Source organism: Rutilus rutilus (assembly GCF_951802725.1).
Source record: "Rutilus rutilus genome assembly, chromosome: 20".
NCBI classification, from domain to species: domain Eukaryota; kingdom Metazoa; phylum Chordata; class Actinopteri; order Cypriniformes; family Leuciscidae; genus Rutilus; species Rutilus rutilus.
The window spans coordinates 29,272,297-29,291,915 of NC_140225.1; the positions used below are offsets into that span (position 1 = coordinate 29,272,297).

At 37.8% G+C, this 19,619-nt stretch overlaps 1 protein-coding gene across 1 annotated transcript; it reads right to left on the minus strand.

The window, feature by feature from the left end:
• Positions 1-10,262: 10,262 nt before the first annotated feature.
• On the minus strand, positions 10,263-19,157 carry etaa1b (ETAA1 activator of ATR kinase b). Its single transcript, XM_084391755.1, has 6 exons — positions 18,840-19,157; positions 18,411-18,539; positions 17,470-17,528; positions 17,277-17,383; positions 14,159-15,567; positions 10,263-11,127 (listed from the first exon to the last, which is right to left on the minus strand). Exons 1-6 carry the CDS (start codon positions 19,003-19,005, stop codon positions 11,003-11,005), a joined length of 1,995 nt encoding a protein of 664 aa, XP_084247881.1. The 5' UTR covers positions 19,006-19,157; the 3' UTR covers positions 10,263-11,002.
• Between the last annotated feature and the right edge of the window lie 462 nt (positions 19,158-19,619).

The following is a 19,619-nucleotide window of genomic DNA, read 5'->3' on the forward strand; positions in this document are numbered from 1 at the left end:
AAAAGCATATGAAGACGGTTCTAAACTGATTGGGTTTGCAGTATTGAGGGCAGTTCACACCAAGAACGATAACTATAACTATAAAGTTTTAATAATCAGTCAAATCTAGTGGAATAGGGAACGGTATCATTAGAATCACTTTCAGAATTTTTCCAGCTGATGAAAAATAAAAACATTAAGAAGAAAAAAAAAAAATGAAAAAGAAAAAATTTACTTTAAAGACCTCGAGCATTTATCCCCGGTTTTACAGATAAGGCTTAAGACCAACTTTCACTGATATTTCTTAAAATATGTCAGTTCCATTGTTTTGTCTAAAGATGCACATCAGTAATGTTTTTTTCCTAAGGCATGTTTATAAAAGCTACTTAAAAGTCCTAATTGAACTAATGCCTAATCCTGGCTTAATCTAAGCCCTGTCTGTGAAACCAGGCCTTATAACGGCAGATGGCATAACTGCAGTGCGCTTATAATAAACAATGTAATCGTCCGTTGTGTGGATGCTAATATAGTTATCGTCATAGTTATCTTTATAGTTAGCGTTCTTGATCGTCAGTAGATCATGCGCAGAACTTTCCACTCCCATCTGCGCTTTTTTGGAATTGCGTTCTCATGCTAATTTGCCTTGTTTGGTATATCTGGCCTTTGGTGTGAACGGGCTTTTAGCATGAATTAGCCACATGCTCACCCAAAACAATCAAAAGATTAAATAATAAACTTCCCTGACAGCAACATAGTGTCGGCCCAGATCCGGGCCACATCTGGTATATGTGAATTCCACGTGTACCAGATGTGGGCCAGCTCTGGGTGAGTTGCTGCAGTTGGGCATGTTGCTGTCTGGGTTGTATCCTACCCCTTTGTCCTAATGGTTATTCTACAATGGATAGTTGCCGTTCTGGATGCTGATTGGTCAATCCTGTATGGTAGCTGTGCTAAAATACACAATATAGTAAAAACTGTGAATATCACTGGACAGCATCAGTAAGAGTCAAAGACTAACAGTCTCAAGTGGTCTTGAGTAGTTTTCGAATAAGAACTGATCTTCTATGATCAATTAATTTGCTTAATAAAATAATGTGTCTTTAATATGTCATTAAGCTGTATATCATTGACTAGTTACAATAGAGAACTGCGTAAATAAAAAATAAAGTTGGATTTTTTGGGACAACTCTTGCCATTTGTTCAACAGGGCCAACCTATTTGATGTATTTTCAAATATGAGTATATCCCCTGCTAACACATTTTCGAGTTGGTACATTAAATTGTCGATTTAATAATGCATCGTAAAGTGTTTTACTATCCCTGAATTACACTTTTGCTTCTTGTTGGGAAATGACACGTTGTAAATCAGTGGACCTACTTTTAACATTAGGTGAAAGTAGTCACACTCATTCATATCACAGAAGAATAATACATTTCTTGGCCATTTTTTTTTCTTCTTTAAAATACCATCTCTTGCAGCATGGTGCAGACTCGCTTTAAGGCTGGTAATTTACAACACTCATTAGAGTGCTGAAAGCACCTCAGTCAATCTGAACTGAGACGCCGCAGTCACAAACTACATCCTTACTGCAGTGCCTAGAAAAAAATCAATTACACATTAAACCCAGGTAAAGCTCTAATGTGGTCCTATAGAGTGTGCATGTCTATAAAGCTAAACATAAATTCATGTAGACTCCAGCATATTCCAATGAATATGGTACTTCTTTTCATTTTCAACAATGTTCAGTGAAAGGAGGCGCTTAAACTCAGAAAATCAAACAAAATATTATATATACAGTGCTGGGTAGATTACTTACAAATTGTGGTCCATTACTGATTCCAAATGACATGATAATCCATTACATTACACATTTTAGTCAAATTAATCTGACTATTACTTTTGACCAAACTAGTTTATAACATTGAATTGAATATAATAATATTGTACCATATTGATATGAAAATATAAAGAGAAAGAAAATATAGTCCATTCTTTGTTATCAACAACATGAAGTGCATTAAACAAAGAACATTACACTACATGCAATACATGGTTAAATGACTCAAAGAGTGATCATTATGTAATGTTGCAATTTCACAAAACTAGAAGACTTGAATAGAAGAATGTATGTAAGCGATATGCTTTTTTAGAAAGGAAAATTTAGATCATGAAAAAGAAGAATGAGGGACAACTAATAAATAATGAGAATTGACTGGCATTGTGTGGAGAATATGTAATCAATCTGATCACGAGTATATTGAAATAATCAATTACAATACTTAATTTTTGGAATCTGATTACGTAATCCAGATTATATGTAATCAGTTACTACACAACACTGTAAATGATTTGAATTATTTTGTTATTGTCTAGCAATAAACGTTAGAATTAGACAAGGTTGAATGTAAAATGTGGGACGCTGAAATCCCTATCTTAAGGGCCTCGATATAGTTAACTAAAAATACAACAATTGTGCCTCTGAAGCTTTTAAAAATGTAATGGGACGGTAGGAAAGTGAAACACATTCACAGAAAGTGCCCTTCATACACATGAGAAATGATCGCACTCTTCTTAACCTGCTAGTTGTAATGGCAAGGAGTGATTCTAAAAAGTTTCTAACTGAGCCAGCGCTTTTATTAGCATCGCCAACTCGTTTGTTTATTTGTGAATGCATACTTGCGTGAGCCTGCAGCTTGTGTAATTGGCCTGGGAACTCCCGCTCTGCCTGTAAGGCCACGTTCAGGTGCAGAGGCTGATCTCCAGTCAGCAGAGCTCGGCCCAGCCCGTCTCCTCTCTGCTCTGCTCCGCTGCTGATCTCATCTCCATATATGAGCTGCTTTGCACTTCTTGTGCCTGACACGATTAATTAGCCACATCCAGGTAAGGGAACTTCTGACAAAGTGCCAAGAGCAATAAACATTGATCATAGTCACAGACTTTTTACTGGCTTGCTTGATGGAAGGGGAATGCAGCCTTGCGTGTGTGTGTGAATAATGTGTCCCTGTGCGTTGGGGAGCGCTTGTGCGTATGAATATGTCTGTGCGTGAGGATGCACTTTTATTCAGGGGCCTCATGCATGTTTATTTATTTACTGATTGATCGATTGATTGATTGACTCACTGATGGCTTAGGCAAAATAAAACACGATCGTTTAAGTGTGTGTGTGTGTGTATAAAATAAGGATGCACTTCTATTCAGGGGCCTCACGTATGTTTTTTGTTTATTTATTTTACTGCAACTAGAAGTCCTGGTACCATGATGGTGGTTGAACAAACTCAGGGTTGCAGGATTAGTTTCGAGCTGACAAAACCAAACCAATCCAATCAGGCTTTGTTGGTACCACGATGCTGATCATGAACTTTGTCAACTCAGGCTTTGATACTGAGTTTAGGTGTGACATCAGTAGCAAACAGCCAATCACACGCCGTGGAACAGTAGCCGCGCTTCCATTGCGGATTTGCGCAAAACTTTGGGTATTTTTTCTAAATGTCGATAAAAAACTATTGCGAAATGACTGCGTTTTCATTAGCCGATGTTATGCCACTAAAACGTCATTTTTTCCTCTCGCGATAAGTCATTCCAACAATCATGGCAACTGCTGTTGGCAGGTTTACGTATATCCCAGCCACCGCACTAGCCATTATTTTTAATCGAAGGAGACGTAGGCGTGTTATCCAACCATTAATGGCAAGGAAAGACCCTTATACTTGGAATGGCTGGTGTTTCTCCCTCATATCTGCTTCGAGATCTTGATTGTGGCATTTCTTTGAGGTTTAGAATCCAGTATTCCTGTAATTCTTTTGTCTTTTATGAATTTAATAAAGAACTCTGTCTCGTATTCTGTCCAAACATACCGCGTCATCTACGTCAGGTGACTGTAAAAGCAAAAAAAACAAAAAAAAAGTTTCCATTGCAGTTTGGCAAAATATTCCTTTTTTTCGGTTTTTGCAAAGTTTTTGCAAATTTTCCATATTTTCAATTCACAATTTGTAGGGTAATGGAAACGCGGCTAGTGAAACTGTGATTCACTTCTCGCGAGAGAAGCAGCGTGATTCACTTCTCTCTTCTGCAGAATATTACGAGATTGGAAAGTCTTAAGAATTTAAACAAATTTACACCGGAATAAGAGCTGTCCACAGCCATGAAAGAGGAACAATTGCTATATCAGTGCAAGTCAAAGTTGTGAAGTTAATTTTTATAGTTGATATATCTAGAGGGAATTGAACATTTAAGCTCACATAGTCATTTTTATAGCTTTACCTATTTATTCTAAAGCTTATTTATATTACTTATATATATATTTATATTCATTTAAGCTAAGTGTACATCCATAATTACATGGGAAATTGAGAGGCCACACAGCATAAACAAGTGACATGATATTTTCATTTTAAAAATGTTTCTTTTTAATAAACAAAAGTAATCAGATTGTATTACCTAAAATGTGTAATGTAATGTAATATTTTATGCTAATACCAACTACAATTTTCAGAATGTAATTTGTATTCAGTAATGGATTACAGTTTGTAAGTAATCCAAAAAGCACTGGCAACTAGCTTGTGTAGTGGCATGAAAGAGGACTGAAATGCATGATATATGTCATATGAATGTGCATTTTAGCCATATCTAACCTATTTTTTTTTTTTAAAGGTATATGTACTTGTTTGTAATATCCATTTACAGTCAGCTTATGTGAATGAGCATGATACCTCTGGCTACATAAACTAGTATGCGTAGGTCATCACGATCATGTCGAAGCACGCAAGTGCGTGTTGTGACTTTATAATAAACCATAGACCTAATTTTGAGGGGATTTTCTTTTCAAGGTCATACTGCTGGCAGGCAGCAGAGAACATCGAACACAATCCCGTCTCTTTTTCCAGAGCTGGACGTCCTGAGAATGCACATAAAAAAATGGCAAAACCAGAGCATAATGAAGCTGCAAAACAAAAACAGTGTGCCTTGGCCAAAAGGAGAGCAAACACTGAGGGGTGTAATGGAGGCCAGATGAGCTGACAGTAACAAATACCCCCATTAGCTGCCACTGATGGAAGACTGGAGAGGTGGAAGAGCTTTCACACGGAGGTGTTACAGGATGTGTCATGTCCAGGTGGGACATGGGAGTCAAGTCGACCTGAGCGAAAGAGGACCGGAGAGGAAAGCAGAGGACTGCAGACGGGAAGCCCACGGACCTGAGCTCTGGTGCATTTTCCATGGAGTTTGTGTGTGTGTGTGTGTGTGTGTGTAACGGACAGCTGGGATTTCAATCAGAGACTTCTTTATGCAGTCTTCTAACACATAATGAACTGAAGCACTGCTCAGCATGAGCAAGCCTTAATCACACACACCGCCAGTGTTTTAGCATCATTACGGAACACACACACCACAGCTCGCGCAATCAAAACCAAATGTGCATTGGAAAGACACGTCAGAAATGACAATGTGCTGAACGGAAAGTGATTTGTCCAATCCGTTAAAAGTTTATATCAACAATTAGTTCATAATAAGTCAGTTTGATTAAAAGCTGAAGGCCACAGGCCTGCTCAGTTCCTCAGGGGCTGATCTGGTGTATAAAAAAAAAAAATTACCTCACCCTAAACCTGTCAGCACACCATTACAGCCCACGCCGCCATATGATGGCATGCCAAAAAAAAAAAAAAAAAAATACTGAGGCCATTGTAGCGAGAAGGTGTTGGCAGATGTAGGCTTAAGGAATGCAGTGACAGGGTTATTTGTTAGACAGAGTTTGTGCAATGGAGAAATGTTTAAGGGAAATAGGCTTCGGTCTGTGGGTTCTTATCAGTAAGCCTAATAGAGTTAGATAGGGGAATATCTTGATGAGAAATCAGATAAAGACAGAAAGAAAAACATAAACCTCAAAACACTAGCAACCAAAAGCTACAGTCTAAGAGAAGCAATGACTCATGCAGGACGGGGAGCCAAAAAGAGGTTTGCAGCCCATCTGCAGGAACATGCACCAAGAATAAACTCTGAGAGTGACACAATGCATGCCCTGTAATCTGTTGTGGAAAAAGTTCAACTGGTGCCAAATATTTGTCATATCCCAAAAAATGTTTTTATTTTTATTTTTATAAATATGGCGACTGCATGGGTCTTATCAAATCAGGGGATTCAAGATGAATCCATATGACTTGTGTGCACTATATTTAAGTCTACTTAAGTCAAACAATATGTGAAAAACTATTATCGTTAACTAAATATATATATATATATTTACAATAATAACTATATATTGAGTTTAAGTTGACATACTTAAAACTATACTAAAAGTAAACCTCTATAGACACATTTAAAAACTAGTTCTTATTCAAATGAAAACAGAAAATATAAAAATCAAATTGAATTCAAATTATTAACCAAAACTATAATAGTATTAGATACTAAAATAACACTGGACCAAATTAAGTCTTAAATATCCCCCTCATCTGAATCTCATTTGATAAATTAAATATTTGATTTGATTTGTGACAAACTAATTCACGATGCGTCAATCCGTCACAGCGGGTTTGAAGGCACTGACATTGGACGTCAACACCACGCGCTCTCGCTTGTCATAACAGAACACGACGTGCCAGTTCGAATATGCAGAATGCAGGATGAGAATTAAGAGCTGCAGCAGATGGAAAGATGTTCAGTAAATAGAAACGTAGGTCTGTTTTTCTCACACAAAGCTTCAGTGTGACTTAGAAGACTTTATAGTGCATATGTAACATTGACCACTTTTATGGTAATCGCATGAACATACTTGAACATTTCTTCATTGGTCTTTCACAAACAAATGAAATCACGAACTACATAATGTTGAGTAAAAAAGGCCAGCATTTGCATATGTGGGTGAACTGTCCCTTTAAGCTCTGTAATTCCCCCGGCCGTTGGAAGTTCTAAGGAATGGTAAACTTGGCAAATGTCATGCTTACTGTGGCTTGATGTTAACATACAGATAACACACTCTGTCAGAGGTTACACTAGCACCTTTTGTCAACTCGTACTGGATGATTTGACTTTCTCAAGTCGCACAAATCTTGTTGCGAAAAAGAAGTGTTTAATTGTACTGAACATGCACTTGTAAGGTACTTCAATTCTTTTTAAAGTTTATATTTAAATCAACAACAACAACAAAGCACTTGCAATAATATAAAATGAATGAAATAAAAGGCCACTTAAGTAAGAACACACTTTTATGACTGTTTCTTACACACTTAAGTACCCTTTTTAAAAGTGCACTTTGTAATAATGCATTTTAAAGCATTCAAGTTTACTGTAAATGCTTGTGAGGTCATTTGTTTAATTATGAAATTACATATAAAGAAGTTAAGTGGGTCAAAAAAGCAGTCTAAACTGTTTGCATTTAAATTACTATGTTGTCATTTAAGTGTGAATAACATGCAATTAAGTGTCTGAAAATATTACATTCGGTTCACACACATTATTTTAAAGTATTTTATTTCCATAACTGCTAAAGTATACTTCTTTTTCCACAAGAGAAGACTTGGAATATAACACACAAATCACATTGACTACTAATATCTCACAACACTAGCTGTGACTCGTATATAATTAGGAACCAAAAAGAGATTTTGCGGAATACGTTCAGAAAGCAATGGCAAACGTTAGAAACAAAAACTGTTCACCAATGGCAGGTTTGTCATATCCTAGAAATGTTTCCAGAAGAACATACTAGAATAACAGCTATAGGGTCTTTTCAAATGAGTGAATTCAGCATATTCCTTGTGCAATCTGACCGACCTGTCTGCGCAGGAATGCTCTCGTAATGGAGAAAACATGAGGCTTCTTTCAGTTTGGAGAAGCCTGTGGAAGGGAGAAGGCTCTGCTTTAGTGTGTGCATTAGCCCGCTCATACCTGGGGGCCAATGAAGAGAGCCCTCAGGTAAGCCTTGTTGAAACAAATCTGAGCTGCTAATGACACGCACTGTGAAAATATTCACAGTTCATTTAGCTTGATGACAACTGGAGCCCCCCTGTGCCCCCCGCTCCGCTGTTTTGTGTATTAGTCATACCTTTGTGTCGTAATCTGCAACGGACGATGCTATGACAACAACTGCCGTGGCATAACGGATGGGAAATGGGAATACCATCTAATTGTCTATTGTGTAATGTTTTCTTTACGTGTTCAATGCCAAAAAGAGAAGCTCACTTGATATGATGATTTTGGCATCCCACAAAAATCAAATTTCAGACTTTATTTTTTTATCCTCATGTCATTCCAAACCTTTATGCTGTTTTTTTTTTTTCTTCTTCTATGGATCACAAAAGAAAAAATTTAAAGAATGTAATGAGGGATAGTTTATATATAAATACATACACACACATACAATTACTCTTTCACCATTTTACCTGCGCCCAGATCTCTTTTATTTGTCAGCAAACTTTTGAAGAGTACACATATTCCTTTTACTTACTACTGACACCATAACGATACAGAGCTGGGTAAGAATTAGCGAACATGTCGTTTAAGTCACTTGAAAGATTTGAGGGACAAAAGACTGAAGACTAAAATTTAAATCGACTGATAATCTTCTCAATTTTCATCATGTTAGTCCTTATATGGACACTTCTTATGGACCACTTCTGGTAAAAAAAACCCTGTACTTTTATAGAAAAATACACTCTTAAATTGTGTCATTCCAAACCCGTAAGACATTCATTCATCTTAGAAACACAAATGAAGATCTTTTTGATGAAATCTGAGAGCTTTCTGTCTCTCCATTGACAGCTATGCAACTGACACTTTGATGCTTCAAAAAGTCCATAAAGAAATCGTAAAACTAATCCACATGAATTGAGTGGTTTAATCCAAATTTCATGAAGAGACATGATCACTTTATGAACAACTCTCAGATTTCATCAAAAAAGCTCTTCATTTGAGTTCCGAAGATGAGCGAAAGTCTTAGGGGATTGGAATGACTGTGAGTAAAAAACTAAACATAAAACCCATGTTTTTTTTGAAGAACATGTTAATAATAATAAGAACCTATTCCCACTTTAAATAACATTTTGATTAAATGAAAGGTTCTTCATGAAGTTCAAAATGAATGTATAAAATGTCATTTTATAGAAAAGCACTGCATAAAGATTCTTCGAAATGTCTCTTTTCGTGTTTTGCCATCACATGAGAGTGAATGACAGAAACACCATTTTTGCGCGTCCTCTCCTTTTAAGATTTCCCAGGCTGTCAAAGTTCCATGGAACTTTAAACTTGGGTCAGTTTTACCCATACGGTGTCCTAATGTTGTGAACACACAGATAACACTCTGTGTCAGAGCTTTCGTCAACTCCCTCTGGCTGAATTGACTCTGGTAAGTGGGGGCATGACACTACATTGGGCACTATTGAGTGAAAGGGATTAGGTGTTGTTAGTTTTTGAGAAAGCACAATGTCATCACTGTACATTAAGCTTTAAGACACCGTATCAAGAACATTTTAGTCTCTCCGGACTCCAATTTACAGTTAGAGTTTCCTTCTTGCTTAGTCTGAGAACCGTTATCTTGTTTCTTCCCAAACCAACAAGTATGCTGAAATGCAAATTGCATCTGGCACCGAGACACAGTAATTTGACGTAATTACTACAGCTTGATACCAGAGTACGCTCTCGCTGCATGGCATGGATCCATCACAATAATCAGTAATTGCTCTCCATTTTTTGACGCAAAAATACAGAAACACCCATTACTCTGTTCCACAGCAGCTTGATAATGCCACATTACAGAAAAATCCTTCACCAACTTCTATATTGTATGAACTCAACACCTGTAGGGCCCAGCATTTTCATCATCTGCTTGGAATAAATTGTAGTCATCATCATAACCATAATCACAGTAATAAAAAAGTCCTCATCCTCTTGCCAAATTACTGTGGCATTTGATTTACAGTAATTGTGCCGGGAGAGGAGGGGTGGTGGTGGGGGGGTTACGCTACAATACGCTTTGCTGCGCCTCGACCGGCGGAGTACAAACACGCACACACACCTGTGTGGCTTCCACCTGAGAAGGGCCGGATCCCAATGATATGCCGACATTCCCCGAGGCACACAATGACTAACATTGTGACATACAATAAACCAGGTGTGGATGGGCTTTTTTATTATTAGCATAGAAAATGTAATTTTTAAAAGATTACATTTTAAGAGCATTACACATTAAGAAGGTAATTAGTTATGAATGAGGTTTTGACATCTGAACTGCTATTTCTGGATGTAATTATCGATTAAATATGACTGATAGAGAGTCAAAGATTGCAGTCAGTCAACATTCAAAATGTTTTATTCGAGACTTTTGGAAGCAACAATACACTATAACTTTTGCTTCTTCTTTGTTTGCTTTTTTTTAATAGTGACACAATTGTGTTTAACAAAAAAATATGTAACAAAGACAACAACAAAAAAGATCTCCAGGATCTTTAGCTTGATTTGATAAATTCAAGTATTTTTTCCCCATTAATAACAGGTAAAGACTACGATCAGAAGACTAGACCTAATACTGACCAATTGAAAGTGACCTTACATTTGTAACCGCATATAATGAGGCATAATCCGAAGTCTGTTCCTTTTCTTTCACGATTCAGATGACGCATGGTTAGTAATGCTTCATCAAATTGTGAAAAAAAAAAAAAAAGTGTGAGGACTTGCAGACATCAGCCATAAATTTTACTGACAATACTGGGTTGTAATAACGGAACCGTAATGTGCGAGAAATTGCTTTCTTTTGTAACTCTAGCCATTTAGTTTGGCAGTTAGACAGATATGACACTGCAGTACATTATTCAGAAAAGCATGAGAAATCTTCAAGTAACATTTCCTTCAAAGAGACAAATTAGTGTTCAACTCTAAATTAGTAATGGATTTGGAGGACTGAAATATGATCTCCAGGCTATATGCTTCCCAGCCTTCATTGCTACCATTACTGTGTCATAATCACATAATTTAGTTCTTTACAGGCCAGAACATCCCTGACATTCAGTTCAGCACAAGCTTCCCTGTGGTGTCCTATGTCGGGGTTCCATCTTTTTGACTCGCCTGCATCCGTAATCTCCTTCTCGCAATCGCTTCCTGTTTCTTCCTCTCAATCTCGGCAGCTGAACATTTGGCTGTCGTATGGGATGAAATAAAAACTGCAAAACAACAACAAAAAAGTTGGGTTACGGTTCTGTGGAATGTAACTGGGACATGTAAAACTTTTAACGCTTGAATTGTAATCTCGGAGTTTCAATGTTTAATTCGGCCCTCATAAACTTTCTATAACAGCAAGTACATTAGAAGACAGTCAGAGCCAATGTGATAGTTAAAGTAACAGTTCACCCCAAAATAAAAATATCATTTTCGCATCCTCATGTCTTTCTGCAAAGGAACACCAAAGGACAAATATTTGAAGAATGTTTTTCATTGCTCTTTTCCAAGGACATAATCAAGTAGGGCTGAGTTAAAAAAAAAAGTCGATTTCTCGATTCTCGTTTTTATGAACCGATATCAATTCTTAAATCCAGAGAATCTCTCTTTTAATCTAATTCGCTGTACTACTAGTTATAACACAAAATAAACATGAATGAACACCAGAAGGTATGTTGAAAGATACAATACAACTTACTGAAATCTGTATTCGGTGAACGCTACGCGAAACTTTTCTGAGAGAACGCAAAAGCATTGAAATAGCCACACTGTGAGAGAGACACACTGAAAAACATTTACACTGAAAATATTCACTTCCTATCTTAAATTTCAGTCACGTTCCCAGAGTCCAGCCAGGTTTAACGTTAAGGACACCAACGGCATTAGAGTATCTCACAAACATTCAAGAACAGCCATGTTTGAATATGCGCTAGTGAAAATAAGACTTAAGAGTGACACCGAGGCCAATATTTTCAGTTAAATAATCACTTGGGCCTAGTGTTAAAGGGATGATTCGGAGTAAAGGAGTGTAGTAGGGTCCTTTGCACCATGACCTCGAGCCAAACACCCCCCAGCAGCTTTTTATACCTTGGTCGAACATTATTAAAGTTAGAGCTTATTTAGAGATATCAGCCGAATGGCTTAGTGCAGGCGCTAATGGATCCTAGGTTGTATCTCGTAAATTACCCCACTAATAATGCCCGGAATGGGACCAAACTTCTACAGTAGTACAAATAGGTTCTGTACTCATAAAACGAGGTATTGGAAAGTTTGTAAGTACATCAGGAGTTTATTTAAATAACACTTGCCTGACTCATGCTACTGCTAACCCGCACGTCGACGTCACTTCCGTAATTTGGGAAAAGCACTTAAAAGTCCTGGCAGAAAGCGATGCATAAGGATGTAGTGTAACGACGCCCAGTTCCAGGAATGCACTAATATTTTGTTGGTAGTACCAGTTTGTAGGGCTGAAACGATTATTCGACATTGTCGACAATGTCGACAATAAAAAATTGTCGACAAAATATCTTGTTGTCGAGTAGTCGTTTGATCCCACGTGACCTAATGTAAGGGCCTGCAATATCGCGATTTGACCGCTACGGCGCTGTAGCGCTAGAGTGTAATGCAGCCGTTACAAATGCTGTTGCGGTAGAAGAAAACACAGCGCGAATTATGACGGAGTGCAAACGAATCCGAACTAGCAAGGTGTGTGAAAGTTTTAAACTTCAAACCAAGAATACTGTCGTGTGCAATACATGCAAGGTGGAACTTGCTTTTCACGGGAGCACAGCATGTAAAAGCACAAGACGACTACGAGCCGGTGAGAGGTGAATGTTCTCCAGCTGTAGCTAAATAACTAGCAGTAAATCTCTTTATTAGAGAATGCAATACTACTAATAATAGCAATAATATGAACAATAATAATATAATTACAGTAATGTGATGATTTATTTTTGCATAGAATAAAGCTTGATCGAGCTTGGGAGTCAGGGCTGTTTTAATTATTGTAACACTATTAGGTATTACAGTCTGATCACTTGCCTGTATTTTGTTCCATATTCATGAAGACTTAGAAAAGTAGATGTTATGAAGAATATCGTGTCAGTTACTTTTTCATACTGTAAATTAAAAGGTGAATGAGAATGTCTCATTCTCTCTGTTAGCTCAATTGTCATGTCACTTTTATAATATCAATTTAACTCATGTCAACCTAAAATAATTGTTTGCAGATTAAGTTTTTCTGTAATGCAGCTGATTCATTTTTGTTTTGTTTTTTTTCTATTGAAAGAGAACAGAATATTTAAACAATGTTTAGAGAGCATTTGTGTGTGATTTGAGTTGGACAGAAATCTGAGAACTTAAAGAGAATGACCTGTTTAGTTGGCTCAAAGTTCATTAATACAACCATTTCAAAAGCTGAAGTGATTTTCTTTTTTTATATTATAGTTAGAATATGTATAACTCAGTGTTTTAACTAATTGAAAAAGCTGAATAATCATTCCAAACTTACTGATTAGTCAGCGAAATAATCGACGATTAGTTGATTAATCGTTCTAATAATCGTTAGATTAATCGATTATTAAAATAATCGTTTGTTGCAGCCCTACCAGTTTGCAACAATTATTAATTAACATAAGTTGTCAACAACACTTCGGAAAAAATACTAATTCGTCGTTACACTACATCCTTATGCATCGCTTTCTGCTTGCTTATTTATTTATTTATATTTTATACATACAGTATATAGTGTATTTGTGCAATGTCTACATCTTGCAGTGTTATTTTTTTCTTGCAATTTTCATAAACCGTACGGTTTAATTAAAATGTATTTAATTATCGTCACTATGCATATTTTTCGTTATCTTTGCTCTCGCTGATAAAACAAAAAAATGGTTCATTAAACAACATTTTTAGCAGTTAAAGACTTGGAATGTACTATACATATAATGTACAAATCTATTGGACTACTTTTAAGATAATTTTATGGTCCTTTGGTTTGTGCTTTCGTTGAATTGTAAAAGAGCAATGTGAATATTCTTGAAAAAAAAATCTCATTTTCCACGGAAAAGAGTCATGCGGGTCTGGATCAACAAGAGGGTGAGCAAACGATGACAGATTTTTCATTTAGGCTTGAACTATTCTTTTAACAGGTTAAGCAAACTTGCCTATTACAGTCATCTCCTGTAGGAGTATTCTGTGATGCAATTTCAGAGCTAATGTGCTGCAGGTGCCAGTGCCACAACGTACAAAGCTTACCTTTGTTGGTTAGCGTCATGGAGTCCGACAGATGTCTTTTGAACGTGTAATGGTGGGAGTTAGAAGTATTTCCTACTGTTGCGCTGTGTGGCATAACAGTCTTTGAGGTGTCCATGGATCCGGCAGAACCAGGCCTGCATCCTAAGGCACTTTTCACTTGATTCGATTTGTTTTGCGCATGTCCACTATGACTCCCTAATACAGAGCCGGAACTTTTAGTTGTCGGTAACACACCGTAGCCCTGTTTAAATCCAGAGCTGCCACTTGTACACGGTACTGAGTTTGAGCGAGCAAATACGCGAGTGGATTTTGTGGGTTCTTGTGGTTTGCCCCTGCTGTTGATGCCCATGTTCTGAGAACAAATGGTGTCAGAAGAGGAAGGTGTTTTAGATGCAAAGCTTCTTGATTTGTCATGTGCAAGATTTTTGTACTTTTCGCTGCGTCTTTGCTGTTCTTGACTGGCCGATAACTTTTCCACGTCATCGCAAGCCTGAAAAAGGAGATCATCGTCGTCTTCGTCATTCCACAGACTATCGGAATCAAACAGAGACTTCATGTCCTCCTCTGAAACCCCATCAAACTGAACAGACGAGGACTGACTTGAAACTCCCCCATCTTTGGTCATTCCATCAAGCTCTCCTTGTTTTGTACCCTGGGATGGCTGTGTTGGCTGTTTTTCTTGATTCACAGGTGAAGTCTTTAGCAGCTTCTCAGTAGTGTGATTCTGGACAGAAGCAGGTGGCTTCGACCTAAAAGTGCTTCGATTAGACGTTTTGACATCAGGAAGTGTCTTGGTAAAGGTGCTGCTTTTGCTGGTGCTCTGCTGAGTTTCAAAACAGATGTTTCTGCCATTAGATACAGAGGGATTAACCTTGGCCTCAAAATGACATTTCTTAGAGCAAGACTTGGGCTGAGCAGTGCTCTGTTTCTGAGCTACATTCAAAGGCACTGGGTTCTGTGTCATTTCCAACACAAATGTGTCATTCAGAAGGTCATCATTTTCCCAGTCGTCATCAAACTTCGCCTCATTAGCTTTAGGTGCGTCCACAGGAGCATTCTTGATTGCTGCAGAACTTGACCTCTGTCCAGCCTGAGCTCCAGGTTCAGTACTGCTTTCTGGTGTGCAGTTTGCTGATGGCGGGCTCAGTCTCCCACTTACGTGCTGAGTGGGACCATCAAACAGTGCCTGAAGCTCTTCCTCTTCCTGGCGGGCTAGAGATGAGCAGCCAGTTAGTTGTTCCAACGAGACCGGGATGGATGTTGATCTTTCTGTAGTCGATGTACCATCACTTTGTAGCTTGAGTTTATTTCTTTTTTCTGTGCTCTCCTGTTGTTTCTCTTTGTCCTGACGAGTCATATTGATGTCAAACTGCTTGGCAAGTTTCTTGAGGTCCTCAACATTGCTCTGCCTAAAAGAAAAAGATGGGGAATTAATGTAAATCGGAAAAACCTCTGATATTAGTGTGTATGCCAAAACAAACTAAGGGTGCTCTAATTGATTGGGCACCGACTGTTATCGGCTGATAATAGCTTTATATAGTTTGTTCGGTGGTCTCTATAAAGGCTGATCAGAAGAGGCGATCATATGACGCAAAATTCGCGAGACAATTTTTCTATGCACAGCTAAAAATACTTCAGTCTGGCAGTTCTACCAGGCGTTTGAGAAGGATAATACATTTGCAACGTCTTGGCAGAGAGTGGAGACATTGCAGCGACAGCAGCCCTAAAGCAACGACAGCAAGAAACTAGGGCTGTGATATTTTAGCACATTCTTTCCTCCCTAAAAGTACAAACCTGACGTAAAATACAGTCTACTGTTGCTAAACTGCAGAACATGCTCGATTATAAAAAGAGTTTCTAAAACTGCATTAAGCCACGAAAGTGATGCTGTTCCGTTAGCTTTCTGCGCGCGCGCTCCAAGACGGAGTGGAACAGGGACAAGGAAAGTGAACTTTGAGCTTCGGGTTCACCGCCTAAACAGAGAAATATGTAAAAATGCCAGGCTTAGTGAGTATTCGCTTAAACACCGTCGGGTTATGTCTTATGTGAGCATAAACAGTTGGGAAATAAGTCGCATTTGTAACAGTATATTGGATCCATGCATTCCATCTTAAAGAGACAGCAGCGTAATATTTCTGCTGCCGTTTGTGTCATTAATGTTAATAAACAAAGAACAGAGAAATTCACTCACTGCTCTTTAGAAGATTTAGTAGGATTAATCTATATTTAATGTATACAGTGGAGACTATGCAATGTTTTACATTTGATTACTTTCTGTTGATAAAGAATTTTTTTTAATATTATTATTTATTAAACAGGAATGCTATATTTGTTGAGCTCCGAGTTGTTTCTAATCACCTCTAAGAGAGGGAATGGAATATATTGCACGTTGCCTGCCGATAAATAATGAGTTTAGGCTTTGGCTTTGATAGTCAGTGTTACTGGTGTGACAGTGTTCAGCCGCACCACCGGTTACATCACTTGCCCACCGAGGCACCGCCCTATATCCTCGTTTTGATTCTTTTATAGTAATCAAAATCATTTAGTTCAGTTAGAAAACAGACTATAAGAATAATATAGTCTAATTAAGAATAATAAAGAACTCACCGTTCAAGCAATTGCCACTAATTCCAAAGTTGAGCTTCCATAGGAATTAATGAAAGCGCTCACTCTGCGCCAGTGGACACACCATAAAGGATTTAAAAGAGAGGTGGAAAAAGAGGGAAAAGTACCATATCCAGACCGGTTGGCCCGGATAGGAACGGTTAAGAAAAGAGAACGGTTTGGCCCGACAGTGGAAAAAACGGCTAAAGTGGATTCGCAGCACTGAAAACAGCATCTTCTCTCCATGTTGACAACACAAACCAAACTCTTACAGTCTCAGCTACAATTATGACAACACGATCTTCATGTTTTCTAATCTTATCTCCACTTTTTTTTGGACTTTTTTCAAAGTCACCGTGAACACCGATCCAGTGGTAAAATGGGAAAAGATGGTGAAGACAGTCATACAGTTGCAGCATAACTGTCAGGTAGAGACATTTTATGCATGATAGTCAAAAAAAGGTTTGCGGCACGTTTTAAGTATTGAGCCTGTTAGTGATCAGAGGACACGTACCGTGCTGAGATTCTCCTGACTCTGGGCTGTCTGATCTCTGGAGTGCAGGGTATGGCACTGTCTCCTATCCACTGGAGCACTGAGTCTCTTTCTTTAGACTTCTCAACCTTAAACATAGTATAACTATTAGATTAAAATGACCATTACGTACATAATTTCCATTCTATATGGATATACATTGTTCAATACTTACTTTTGGTGCAATCCTATTGACAATTTCTGATATCTCAATGACTTTCGCATCTCCTCCTCCTGTGAATGGTTACAAATATTTAGTACTGATACTGAGTAAGAAAGCGACATTTATCTGTTTAAGGTGGTATTATGCACAGTGGCAATCCACTTACAAACATATCTACAGTTGGAGTTCATACGACAATGTACAAAGATGAAGTAATGCAAACACACAGAGCTGGATGTAAAAAGCTTGTAATTTTACAATTTTGAACTTCAAGTCAGTGTGAACCGGAAGTTGCAACCGACTTTACTTCAGTGTTGTCGTGACATTTTCAAGTGAAACGGAATACTGAATAGAGGGCAGGGTTTTATTTTAACGCACCTCCTCTCTATCCCTCGCTCACAGAAGACTGACGGTTGGAGGAAAGTGGTTGAGGATATTCTAGCCAAGCCATCAAACTGACATCATCAGAGAGGGAACGCCATTACAGAGCGGAAGCACATTTTTAGATTATGATAAAAGATTATCACAGCAAACGATTTGTTTCCTGTGTATTTAACTTGCATGGGTTAATTGTTCACCACAAGAATAGTAATGTGCACTAACAAAGTAAATAGTGTAGATTTTACTTTCATGATGACTTTTAAGTTTTATGTAATGTACAACTGTTGCTGCACTTATGTCATATCATTAGTTATGAGTTATATAGTTGTTGTTTTTCGCGTGCAAGTATTTTATTCATGTTTTTTGTTCAATTAAATCAGATTGTCCAGTAAAAGACATTACCACATAGTTATTTAATATTTAAACTATTAATTGAATTGACAGGGGGGGGGGGGGGGGGGGGGGGAACATGCCATATGTAAAAGTTTTGCTCATACCACCAACCTAATCGCTACACAAGTGATTGAAAAGAAATAAATACCGACTACTGTAAGTTTCATGATCACACTTGCCATTCAAGTTTTGCGTGGGTGAGTTGGGATCCCAGATGATGTCTTGCGGAGATTCAGTCTCATTAGGCGAATCTTCGCTGTAACATCCGTTGAATCTTATTCTTGGTCGACGTTTTGGGGTTGTAAAATCTGAGAATTAAGGTAAAAATGTCAACAACACTATACTTTGTATGGAACAATTCACGTGGACACTAACAAGTAGCATCATGAGTTTTTGGATATGTAACGTTACCACTGTAGAATAACACTATTCTTTGAAGCACACTGGAGTGCCATGCAAATAACATACATAAATAGCGTCCAGTCGCACGGTTATACACCATGACACTGTAACAGTAAGTTAGGCTACTTCTGTAAGGATAAACAGCTGCTTTGCTTTCCGATGCGTTGTCACGAGATCTGGTGTCTCACAAACTTAACTTTACTTACCTTTGCGACAGCTGTATGAAGTGTGATAAGACGGAGACTGTGACTGTTTGAGTCCGATCATTCGCGTCTTTGTTTTCACTTTCTTCTGGGAAAGTTTGAGAGTTCTGCTCTGATTTTCTCTCGCATCTGATATATGTCGCACGCCGATGTTTCTCTTGTCGGTCATGGTTTATTTGAACTAATATGAACAATACCGCTTCAGTAGTCATAACTTGGTTGAAATGGCAACAAAACGTTTGCGATATTTGGTTTAAACACTAAAAGTGTTTGGCTATTCTGGTAAGAGTGCTCTCCTGATCGCCGCCATGTTTTCTGTACGTTTACACGAAGACGCGTCTCTGATTGGTTCTTGGCATCTCGCGACATCTCATGAGACTTTACATTCTCAATGCACTTTTTGTTTTTGATGTCCACAAACAGTTTGACCACGTACAGAATTCAGTACAAAAGTATATTTTAAATATTTAAATATATTATAAAATAAGTAGGCCTAATAATGAACAATCTATCCTGTAAATGTAACCTAAGTGTAAGGTAAGTTAATAGAACATGCATACACTCCTTTGGGCTTAGAAATAGTAAACCAGTGTATTATGAATGTGATACCAGATATGCTGACACTAAAAATAATAAGAAAAAGGTAAAATGCAAGGTATTGATGTAGTATCATTGATGTAGGTCTAGTAAAAATGGTGAGTGATGTTTGCTGTAATTAATATAAAGGCCAGGCCTACATAACATATCACTTAACTAAATAGGCTATTATTAATAATAATAAAA

What these genes read in the sequence shown, in the direction of transcription:
- etaa1b (XM_084391755.1), bottom strand. Translation starts at nt 19,005, where the DNA reads ATGACCGACAAGAGAAACATCGGCGTGCGACATATATCAGATGCGAGA. An exon ending in TTCATACAGCTGTCGCAAAG is followed by an intron (nt 18,540 to 18,839) that starts GTAAGTAAAGTT and finishes CTTAATTCTCAG; the next exon opens with ATTTTACAACCCCAAAACGT. An exon ending in ACCCACGCAAAACTTGAATG is followed by an intron (nt 17,529 to 18,410) that starts GCAAGTGTGATC and finishes AACCATTCACAG; the next exon opens with GAGGAGGAGATGCGAAAGTC.